The 12806-nt window shown below is 34.8% G+C and overlaps 1 protein-coding gene across 6 annotated transcripts in view; it reads right to left on the bottom strand.

The window, feature by feature from the left end:
* Mkk4 (MAP kinase kinase 4) overlaps positions 1-12806 on the bottom strand; it is a 280839-nt gene that overhangs the window by 247155 nt on the left and 20878 nt on the right. For 5 of the 6 annotated variants that reach the window (XR_011333901.1, XR_011333900.1, XM_069835063.1 and 2 more), the window contains exon 2: positions 5345-5410. The exons of the other annotated variant lie outside the window; for it this stretch is intronic. Coding sequence is in view for 3 of the 5 variants with exons in the window: in XM_069835063.1 (XP_069691164.1) it covers positions 5345-5410 (66 nt within the window). In the remaining 2 variants the exon portion in view is untranslated. The remainder of the gene's footprint in view (positions 1-5344; positions 5411-12806) is intronic. 6 annotated transcript variants of the gene reach the window in all.

Genomic DNA, 12806 nt, shown 5'->3' with positions numbered 1-12806 from the left:
TGGTAATTGGCAAGATGAGGCCGAGGATTCGCCATAGATAACCAGGCATTCACCTTACAGTTGGGGAAAATCTCGAAAAAAACCCAACCAGGTAATCAGCCCAAGCAGGGATAGAATCCAAGCGCAACTTCAGACCAGCAGGCAAGCGCCTTAACCGACTGAGCCACACCGGTGGCTTTCTCAAAGGATTGGGTGGGACTAGGGCTCTATAAATACCGAGTATAATCGTTCACTATTTTAGTTCTTTTGTTGCCATTTGCAGAAAACAGATGAGAACGATCTTTACCGCACCGTTAAACATTATCATGTCACAGATCCTATGAGAGTCAATCAATCACACTGTAATTTTTAGGATTCATAGATAAATGTCTAGGGAAGGAAAAAAAAAAAAATCAATATATTTTTTGGAAACTGAGAAAAAATACTAACTTCGAAGTGATCCGTTCAAAATAAATATTGACACCTTCAAAAGTTGATAAGCAACAAACTTTTTTATTTTTTCCTTTAGATGAGGGATCAAAGCAAGAGGAATGTTTAGAAAGACTAGAAATTACTTGTTTCCAAGTTATGGTGAATTAAACAAAGGAGCATTTTTGCTTCGTGGAGGACTGAAGACTCAATTTTTGTTTTTTAAAGGAGAAAGGACGGTTGCTTCTTATAGAAATCTTTGCACTGCTTTCGGTGTTCACAAAATCGTGGGCTGAGAGAGTCAAGGTTCTATTGGATACTTTTGGTGAGAATGAGTTTGTTTCACCGAAATGAATTATACTTTTCATGTATCTTTAACACACAAAATATTAGTAATATTCATTATTTTTGCTTCTGTTAATATTCTGCCAGAATTTTCAAGTTATTTGAGAAATACAATGTTCCATTTCAATCCTCCTTTCAAGGGCAAGGTGCACAATAATAGTCAGCATGGGTAGCATAGTCGATATAGCACTAGCTTTCTGTGCTCGAAGTTGTGGGTTCGATCCCGGCCAGGTCGGTAGTATTTAAATGTGTTTAAATGCGACAGGCTCATGTCAGTAGATTCACTGGCATGTAAAAGAACTTCTGCGGGACAAAATTCCAGCACACCGGTGATGCTGATATAACCTCTGCAGTTGCGAGCGTCATTAAATAAACCATAAAATTTAATTTTTGCACAATAATACAAATTTTAATTCTGCACTCTTTCAGGTGCATTTGATTAAAATTACATAATACCTAGGTATTTCATGCATCAAAAGTATTACCAAATTATTACTATTTAGTATGTAATATTAGTATATTATTATGTTCACCTCAAAGTTCATGATGACCTAGGAGTAAATCTCGGAATAAAATTTTTCGTTGCATATATTGCACTTTCAGTTAATAAATGCATTAATATTTCCACACTTCTACTGCATATAAACTCCCATAGTAATAAATATATTTTTACCTTTCATCTGAGTCCAAGACTAAATAATATGAATGATTAGAACTGGAGATAGATAGATCCAAGAAATTGTTGCAAACGATTTTTCGAAAATTTCGTTTTTAATATCTGCCGAAACTATATTTCTAGAAAAAAATATACACTGATAAAATTTATTTTAGAGTTAAACACGAAAAAAATGGGGGTAGGGGGGGGAGATAGCAATATCAAATCTTGATGGGTTTGCAGTGGAATGGCTCTTGTGCTAGGGCAGGAAAATGAAATGACAGCTTCACTCCCTACAATAATAATAGTGACAGTAATACCAGTGATAATAAATTTACACGTTACTATGACATTCTTTTCATTCTTATGAACTTCAAACTATGTCATAATAATAATAATAATAATAATAATAATAATAATAATAATAATAATAATAATAATAGTTTGAGTGAAAGAGAAGGCCACAAGCACTTAATTTATTAGATTTTATCTGACAGTGTTGTTGTTGTTATTATTATTATTATTATTATTATTATTATTATTATTATAATTATAATAGACGACATTAAGATATATGGCTCATTATGCGGAGATTAAGAGGAAGGCAAAAATAGGAAAGACTGGAAAAAGCTGGGTTTGCAGTGAAAGATCTGCCCTTAGGCAGAACACTATGAATGAATGAATTATAATTTTTGTATTTGTATTAATTGTAGACATGGTTGAGTGCTCTTCTGCTAGGGAAGGAAAATGAAACAAGACGGTTCATTTCAGGAAATAATAATAATAATAATAATAATAATAATAATAATAATAATAATAATAATAATAATAATAACAACAATAATATCAATAAATTTAAAGACTATTGTGACTTTTTTAAAGCAGGTTATTTTACGTTGCTGTATCAATATCTCAGGTTATTTAGCATCTGAATGAGATGAAGGTGATAATGCCGGTGAAATGAGTCCAGGTCCAGCACCGAAAGTTACCCAGCATTTGCTCAAATTGGGTTGAGGAAAAACCCTGGAAAAATCCTCAACCAGGTTACTTGCCCCAACTGGGATTTGAACCCAGGCCACCAGGTATCGCGGACAGAAGCACTAACCGTTACTCCACAAATATGGACGACATTATTTTTATTTTTCTGAATTTAAAAGTATGTCATACTAGTGGGTTGTTGGTTTCTGGGCTTCAAAATTCATAGAGAAGGCATCTTCCAACCAATAGTGAGCGTCACAAACTTGCCCACTTATTCCCTAGCTCGTTTTCTTGCAAAACATCTTCGATCTCTCATGAAAAACATTGAATTCATGATCAAGGACTCAGGTCATATCATTGAGACCCTGAGCAAAATCAAGCTAAAAGACTGAGACATGCTAGTGAGCTTCAATATAGTCTCACTGTTTACCAATGTCCCAGTCAACAAGGCAACTAATGTCATACACCAGAAGTCTGTACACCAATTCTGTGGAGATGTTTACTTAAACAATCATGGACAAAGTACAAAACCGAGCAAAACGAAGTAAATCTTCATAATACTGTGACAGCGACGTGAGAATCGAACTCACGACCAGCATCCCGCAAGAAAGCAGATCGCACAGGCTCCACGGAACATTGAGTGACGTCGCGCGGTGGAGAGAAGAGAGAGGGTGTATTACGTCACGCGACGAGTCTGCGCGCGCAGCTGCTACTTGACGCAGTGAATGTGGAACGACCTTCTCGACTATTCCAGACGTCTGTCGATGTAGAGATATTGAGATAATTCTCTACACACCTGTAGAAGGTTCTCGCAACTATGATTTTGCTATAAAAGAGCAGGCGCCAGCGAACTTCAGAGTTTTCAGTTATTCAGTCAGTGAGTAAGCCAGAGCAAGCAAGCCAGTCAAGCCAACCGGAGTTCGACTCGAGTGTGCGTCCGCATCTGCGTCAGCATCCGAAGGCCTGAGTTCGAGTGCAGTGGATCGCAGTTGGAGGGACCTGAGTTCGAGTGCAGTGGACCGCAGTTGGAGGGACCCGAGTTCGAGTACAGTGAACTGTCTCTGAAGGTCTGTGGTTCGAGATACTGTGAACTCGAGTGACTGAGATAGAAGAACTGTGAACTGAGAACTGGTAGTTCTGATTTGTAAATAGTGCTTTGTAAATATTAGTTAAGATTAACAGTTCATTGTTGTGCGTAATAGTCCAAGTAAATTGTCATTGTCGTCGGTGGAGTGCTATAACGAATACTGTGTTGAGTGAAGATCCAATTGTTGACGAGAGCGTTTAAGGTGAATTGTAGAAAGGAATTATTGTTGTGACGAATAAATTACATTGTTGTAACTAATAAAATTTACAATACGAAAAGATCAAAACAGTGCTGTTAGAATGCTTTCGTCCAGTATTGCAACAAAAACTGAAGAAAAGTTATCAATACACATTTCTATTTCAATAGTGATAATATTACAATTGTATTACAATTGTGCACGCACACGCATACAAATATTCGTTCCCTTACATGACATGAAAACTGAAGTCTGGCATCTGATGTCTCAAAAAAAAAAAAAAAGGGTAGTAATTATTCTGAACTATATATCTGATATACTACCTTTGTTCTTCAGTGGATTAAAATCATAAAACCAAGAAGTGAACTTACAGCTACTGCATGCAGGACAACGCAACTGCATTGGTACACTTCAAATCTGCTAATAGACAAGATTAAGAAAATATTCAATATCTGTATTAGTCAATGTGTGCAGTCACTTCAGTCCTCAAATTTAAATCTTTTCATCCTTGGGAGAAATTACAACAATCCTCACATCAAGATATATTAAATGGAATAATCATGTTCAAATTCTTAATGTTTAGGAACAAAACTTTTCTATAAGTTACTGAAAAGCACTTTTACAAGGTATGAGGCATGTATCCATGAAGAAGGGAGTTTAAAATAAATATATGGTTTATTAACGACGCTCGCAACTGCTGAGGTTATATCAGCGTCGCCGGTGTGCCGGAATTTTGTCCCACAGGAGTTCTTTTACATGCTAGTAAATCTACTGACATGAGCCTATCGCATTAAATGCCATCGACCTCGGCTGGGATCGAACCCGTAACCTTGAGCATAGAAGGCCAGCGCTATACCAACTACTCTACTGAGGGCGACAAGGGGGTTTATCTCTTCAAGATTTTACAATGTGTTAAGATAAGTTTAGACCCAATTTTTATGTCCAGAGTCCAGACATCTGGCCAGCAGTTTAACACGCAACAGTGCATCACTTTATGACATCACAGGACATTGCAGCACAATTGGGAGACAGACTCCACAAAGCAAGAACATACTGCATATAATAATAATAATAATAATAATAATAATAATAATAATAATAATAATAATAATAATATCATCATCATCTTTCATGCATTAGGCAATTTTGCCTGTAGCGGTTTATATAACTGTTCTGTCCATTTTCTTGGGCAGCCAACATCTCTTCTATCAATCGGTTAATAACAATAATAATAATAATAATAATAATAATAATAATAATAATAATAATAGAAAATATCGTTGGTGGTTTTCTATGCATTCATATATATTACAAGTCAAAACTAAAATATACAACCCATTGATTCATATTACACCAACAACGCAAGCACAAATAAAATGTTGAGATAAAGTATGTTGATAATCTCCTTTCAAAATACCAAGGTTTCTAAACTATCATTTCGAGTCCGCAATTTTTATGTAAGAATGTAAACATGTTAAAATGAGTCTAAATGTGTACCTTCACACAACAGGAGACAATACTTAATGTTAAAAAAATTAATATTTTATAAAAAAGAGAGCGATAAGTGATTTCAAAAGAAAAATATGGCCTGACTTAAGATCCTGATGTTCACATTACAAATAGCAGTGTTGCCACAACACGAAAAGCATGCACAAGAACAATGTGGCTGTGTAACCTGACATGTCCGAGTCTGTTGAAGCTCTTAGATCCAGTTTTTGGTACAGGCTACTGCTAGACATGGCTGTGGACAAGGAGCACAACATTAGGTCAAACCTCCATGTATCAACATTTACATTACACAATCAAGCACTCAATCTAAACGCAATCGTCAAGCCATAGTGTCAGTTTGTAACTCTGTTCTTATTCTCGTCTAACAACATACCACATGCAAGGAAATGCGCATGAACAAGAATGAAATCATCCACAGATTTAATAATGATATTCATATTCTATGTAATGCACAACCAAACAGCTTATGCATTTGTTTTTTAAGATAAAGTCTCAGATTTAAATCCTGGAAGTAAAAATGGAAATTCTGGACCAAAACAATAATGTTTGGCATAGATTTGTTTGAGGTACTTCCGTTTCCTCTGCCATAATACTATGCCTTTGTAACACTTCACTATCAGTTGCATTACTGGTGTAGTCAGTAACAGAAAACTAATGCATACTTTGGACATTGAGATCACGTGATTCTTATGGTGCATATATCCAATGGGACAAGCAATGAATGATAATTAAATATGGAATATGTGAAATGAGCCAAGGCACTCGAAAGAATACTGTCCATTCAAATGTAATGAAAACACTATGGCTTGGCTAAATTCTCCACAGCAACAGAAATAATCTTCATAAATTTCAATTTATGAGAGCTCACATTTATGGTTTTTAAATATATAAAATTCCTGATGACATTAAATACCTTCCAAATGGCGAAGCAAAGTAGTATGATAGTTGGTCAATTCATCACCTAATAGACTCCAGAGCTAGCATTTATATATCCAGCACAAAATACAAAGGGCAGAAAGATAATGAACTTATTTCTTTTAAACAACAATATAAGCAGCATTTATGTCATTTCAGCATTTTCATAAGAATAACTGTTTATATTGACAACACCATACTCTGGAAATTGTCTGAAATGTAACCTGACAGTCGGGTAGCTACTGAGCAACTCTCTATGGACTGAAAAGTACTCGCTTCAATCCTAGATGCTGATGGAACTTTTTCTGTTGCCAAAACTTCCAGAATGGCACTGATGTTCACTCAGACTCCTATAAAACTGAGTACTAGGAGAGTGATGCTGACTACACCACCTCATTCTAGTGCTGAGGTAATGAAAACATGGAGTTCTAACTTTATGCTCAGGGCATAAGGGGATACCTTTACCTTTACTTCAATGTGACTCAAGACTATTTCCTTTTGGAAAATGGTTTGCCCTCTTTTTCCCAAAAATTCCAGGCAATGGTAGACTGATACTTCTCGTTTGTGAATAAACTTGCTTCCAACTGCCTGTGTAAAATTTATAAGTTTATGTTTGGTATAAGTTAAGTAATTAAGTTCGTATATTGAAAACAATTTATGCAAAAACGAATTTATTTGTTATTTATTTTTCTACTATAGTTTGAATTTAGTCAATGTCTCCATTTCTATGCTGCCAGAATCATGTACAATTGCTTACATCACAAATACATGAACATATGACTAAGTATAGAAATTTCTGGTGTCTGTAGAGTGGCATATCCTGGTATCATTATTGGTTGGGGAGAGAGAAGGTGTGAGAAGGTAATAATAGCCAGAGTTTTGAGTTTTTTTTGGTATCTGTTAAACCATTTACACGCACATAAGTATTATTTATCTTTATTTAGATATTATGAACAGACGTGAATAATAATACTTACTTACTTACTGGCTTTTAAGGAACCCGAAGGTTCACTGCCGCCCTCACATAAGCCCGCCATCGGTCCCTATCCTGAGCAAGATCAATCCAGTCTCTATCATCATATCCCACCTCCCTCAAATCCATTTTAATGTTATCTTCCCATCTACGTCTCGGCCTCCCCAAAGGCCTTTTTCCCTCTGGCCTCCCAACTAACACTCTATTTGCATTTCTGGATTCACCCATATGTGCTACATGTCCTGCCCATCTCAAACGTCTGGGTTTAATGTTCCTAATTATGTCAGGTGAAGAATGAATAATAATAATAATAATAATAATAATAATAATAATAATAATAATAATAATAATAATAATAACAACAACAACAGCAAAATACAAACATACATCAGTAATTTTTGAGCTAGAATCAAATCAAACGCTTTTTTTATCAGTGATCAATTGCTCTTCAATGCCATATGAACCTATTAGTATTTTAACAGTTCTACCACATGCATACAATAAGGAAACTTCGTCACCTTTTCTGCCAGACAGACATGTGCATGCACACAGCTACCGATCCAAGAGACAAATAACTAACACTACTGGGAACTCAGCTGTTTATATGTTATGGTGATGATATAGAAGCGAAAGATTTATTAGAAGAATTGAAGGTTTCGAAAGGACCATATTGTTCAGGCTTTAAATTGCAGCAAGAACAAATGACGAAACCCGGAATTGCTTTTTTTGCTTTCTCCAAAGATAAAGAACAAACATGTTTTAGTGTAGGCCTACTGACTTATGCATGGCATGTGTTCTTAACTGGTTAAGTTTGGGGATTTTATCTTTTTATTTCGTTTAATTGATAAGTTAAATTCTGCTGTAATGATTTCAGATGTAACAAATGAGTTATAAATATTCGGCGAGAGAACTTTCTACAAAAAACTAGGGCTACAAAATATTTTAGTGCAAATTGTCGTCCATGCACCAAACACTTAGAGAACAACCAGTTTACAAATTTTAATAAGAACTTATTAATTAAAATTACTATAAGTGAGCAAGATGGCTCAAACGGCGAGTCATCCTACATGAAATCGGAGATTTAAAAAATACTACTTTTTTATAAATTTCGCACATAAGTAGCCACACAGTGTCAATTTTAATCTAAAATTATTTCTTACAAGTCTATTTGCAGTCAAATTTATAGAAATTGATTGGATAAGATGTTTTATAAATGCTTGTTTCTCTTAATGAGTATATCGTTGATGAAACCCAACTACTTGAAGACGCAATGAAGATTCCCTGGGACTCAATATGGACCTTGCATACTGTTGACGGGAAACTTCTTAAACTAAATGAGTATATTATAAATTTATATGACAAGCAAGCTCCTATCAAATCTAAACGCGTAAAAAGGACATCAGCATGGATGGCTGGATGACTGCTGACATACGTAGTATGATTATAGACAGAAACACTGCATACAAAACGTTTAAACACGACAAGACAGAAATCTCTTATAATTATTATAAACTCTTACGTAACAGAACTACACAAGCCATTAGAAGCGCAAAACTGAGACATTTTCATAACATCTTGAAGGTGGGAGCTGACCCTTCCAAACTGTGGAGAAACTTACAGACAATTGGTTTAGGAAATTCCAGGACTCAGGTAGACAGTGTGTCAGTTTCTCTTGACGAACTAAATGACCATTTTGCAACGGTACAGTCAATAACCTTGGATACGGTCGACAAACAGCAGACAGTTAACGAATTACAAATGACTCCAATTCTGAACAGAGAAATATTTTTCTTCACTTATGTCACAGAAACTGAAGTAAGAGCGGCAATAATTACTTCTAAAGCTGAAGGTGTGGATAATATTAGTATAATATTATTGAAGAAAATATTGGACATAATACTGCCGACATTAACATATATATTCAACGCCTCACTCATAACTTCTACCTACCTGAACCTCTGGAAAAAAGCCTTTATCCGTCCGATCCCCAAAATTAAAACCCCATTATGTGCAAATGATTTCCGTCCAATTAGTATCCTACCTGCTCTATCAAAAGCTCTGGAACGTATTGTTCACAAACAATTAATGAACTATCTATCCGAACATGCCTTACTGGACGAATACCAATCCGGGTTCAGAAATGGACATAGTATGACTACAGCACTACTAAAAGTGAATGAGGATATACGTGAAGCCACAGATGAACGTAAATTAACATTACTGACATTACTTGACTTCAGTAAGGCATTTGATACAGTTGACACGGACCTTCTATTATGTAAATTAAGACTTCCGAATCTTTCTGAAAGTTCTGTTACTTGGTTTGAATCCTATCTTCGCGAACATCAACAATGTGTCATTGCATGCGATTATTCTTCAAAATGGTGTGTCGTGAAATCTGGAATTCAACAAGGATCAGTTCTCAGACCTTTACTCTTCATGATCTATATTAATGACGTGACTAATATGATAAAACACTGCAGATACCATATGTATGCTGACGACTTGCAAATTTATTTGCATTTCCACCCTGACGAGACTAGTGACGCAGTAAACAAAATAAACGAAGACTTGAATTCGATTTCACCTTGGGCACACAAATTTGGATTAAGGTTAAATCCAGAGAAATCGCAAGCAATCGTAATGGGACATAATCGTCTACGAAGCACTCTTGATAGTAGTACTATACCACATATAATACTGAATGGGATTATTGTTAAATACAGTGAAACAGTTAAAAATCTTGGTATTTTTATGGATAGCAATCTAAATTGAAACACTCAATTAACACACATTTGCAAAAATATATTTTCTCAGCTTCACTCCTTGTTCCATATGAAAGAATTTCTACCACTTAGTCTAAAAAAGAATCTTATTCAGACGCTTGTAATGCCTCATTTTGATTATTGCGATTCCTTGCTAACTAATGTAAGTTCACTCTTAGCTGAGAGACTACAATGTGTTCATAATGTGTGCATACGATTCATCTGCAATACTCGTAAATTTGACCATATAACACCTTCCCTCCAGTTACTTTCATGGGTGCGTCTAAAGGAATGAAGAACAATACATTCACTGTTTCTTCTGTTTAGAATCATGCATACTTCTACTCCGAATTATCTGTTATCAAGCTTTCAATTTCTTACAACTCTTCGAAACCGACATCAAGCACTTCTTTCTATCCCTCATCATAGAACGTCTCTATACTCATCTTCCTATACTGTAGAAATACCTCGCATCTAGAATTCGTTACCTAATGATGTCAGGGACTGCCGGACTTTATCACAATTCAAAATTAAATTGGAAAATTTTGTCTTAGTTAATGTTTTTAGGTACTGCTAGAAGTATTGATTTGTTTTTTTTTTTTCTTTTTTAATCTAGATTAAAATTGCTAGTTTCTTGTTTATGTTAGTTAATTAGTTAGGATACAATTAATTATGATACTTAATCACTCATTTAAAGTTTGTGTGACTGCAACCTGTGTATATTTTTGTGTGGCTTTATTTTGTATATAGTGTATTTTTTTCTGTTTATTTCTGTTATTGTATTTGTATTCCTAGTGTTGTGGAAGAGAAGGCCTGATGGCCTTAACTACACCAGAATAAATAAATAAATAAATCGTACAGGTTTAACTCATTGCTCATTTTAAAGCTTAAAAAGTGGCTTTTCACGCTATAGCCTATAATATCAAATGCAATTGAAATTAAAAGAAAACAAATTTTTAGATGTTTTAACATTAATTCTGAAAATAGAAAATTAAAACAATATGTTAAAAATCTGAAAAAAAAAAAAAAAAAAAAAAAAGAATAAAATACTAGCATTTTCCTTGTTATTTGTTCTAATCCCCCCCCCCCCCTCTCAGAGTTTTAGAGTGGAATTCCTTTTAGAAGTGTATGAAATGTTTGAGACATTGCTCTGCGCTCTGAAGTAAGACTTTATCATGCAATCTACAAACTGCTTGGTGTTTGTGGCCTGTCAGAAAAAGGAGGATAGAGGAGGGTTTCCTAAAATCCTTTTAGAACTTTAACTTTATGATTACACAAAGATCTTGAAGTATTTATGGTCTTGTTGCTGCAAGATCGAAGGGAATGAAAAATCGGAACTAAGAAACCCAGTCTTTCATATATTGTGTCATTTGCGGAGAATAACTTGTCCAATTTAAATCTCATTTCGCTATGTTTTTACAGAACAGGCCTACTCAGTGAAATAAATAAGCTGAGTGACACAAACAGAAGCCAGTAAGATGCATATTTTAATCCATTAAAAAAAAAAAATCACAAATTTAAAAGGATAAAGTCTTTGTAGCATGTAACGTGCCATGCTAGTAAAACTGAAATTGGAGACCATTGATTTGTCGTGTCAACTGAAAGTGTGTAATATTTGCTGGATAATAATTTCAAAACTTCCTAAGCCTGAACATATAAGTAGTGAACTGCGTGTACCGGGGAGTAGTTCTCAAAATCTTCCTGAACTCGAATCCCACGAAAGTGCACAAAGTGGTGATACAAACTCATCTGGTACAGTTTCCATAAAAGAAGCTGAGGAAAAGTCCAACATATCCATTGTTAATCGAAGCTTGGTGTCATCAGGAGAAAGTCCCATTAAGAGAGAGAAAAAAAGAACTCAGTCAAAAATATTACTCGCATCATAAATTGGAAATTATAAAGAGTAAACTTAGAGATAAAGTATTTCGTAACATTGAAAGTGGCTCTACTTCAGACGAAAAACAAGACAAAAGTCATGTCAATTCAGATCATATAGTACAAAAGTCAATTGACTCACTTCATGCTACTGAAGATAGGAAGTTAAAAGTACAAATCTTAACTATTTTCGAAAGTTGGTCTTAGTGTAAAATTCAAGAACATTTTCAAGTGTCTACACAAATGATAAAAGTTGCTAAACAATTAGCTACTGATAAGGGAATTTTGGCAACATTTCAATTGAAATCTGGGGAGAGTTTAGGAATTTCTATTGTAGAAAAGGTGATAGAGCTTTACAATTCTGATGTCAACAAAATAATGGCGGGGAAAAAGAATTATACAACAGTGAAAGAAAATGGTAAAAAAATTCATAAACAGAAATGTATAATGTTGAGCAATCTCACAGAAACTTACCCTGTTTCAAAGAATAACACCCTAATTTGAAAGTAAATTTTTACAATTTGCACAGTTGAGACCAAGGCAATGAATATTTCCTAGAGCCCATGGAACACATTCTGTTTGCATTTATGCTCACCATGAAAATGTTAAGCTGATGCTTGATGTGCTAATATTTCTAGACTGTCAGCAATTTCAGATATAATCAGTAATTATAATGATTGTTTGATGCAAATAGTCCGTAATTTGCCATCAGCATGCTATGAAATGTGCTACCTGCCCACAAACTAATAACCTGATTAAATATCTTGAAGAAATGTTTGATGAGGAAGATATAAAACAGATCACTTATAAACAATGGGTAGCAGTTGACCGTACAAACTTGGAAATATTGCAGTCATCTGTTGGGGATTTTCTGATAAATTATCTACGAAATTGTTAGCCTTGTTGCCTCACATATTTATAGCTCAACAACAATTTTCTGAACGAACAAAAAGAGCAATTGGAGTCAGGAGAATGCATTGTACTTGGTGACTTCTCTGAAAATTATGCTTTTGTGATACAAGATTCTGTTCAGAGAATTCACTGGAATAACAGGCAGATAACAATCTACCCTTTTGTTATATATTACAAAGAAAATAATG

This window comes from Periplaneta americana, chromosome 9 (genome assembly GCF_040183065.1).
Source record: "Periplaneta americana isolate PAMFEO1 chromosome 9, P.americana_PAMFEO1_priV1, whole genome shotgun sequence".
Classification (NCBI taxonomy): Eukaryota; Metazoa; Arthropoda; class Insecta; order Blattodea; family Blattidae; genus Periplaneta; species Periplaneta americana.
Note: the sequence above shows the minus strand (reverse complement) of the source record. Positions and strands in the feature narration are given on the sequence as shown.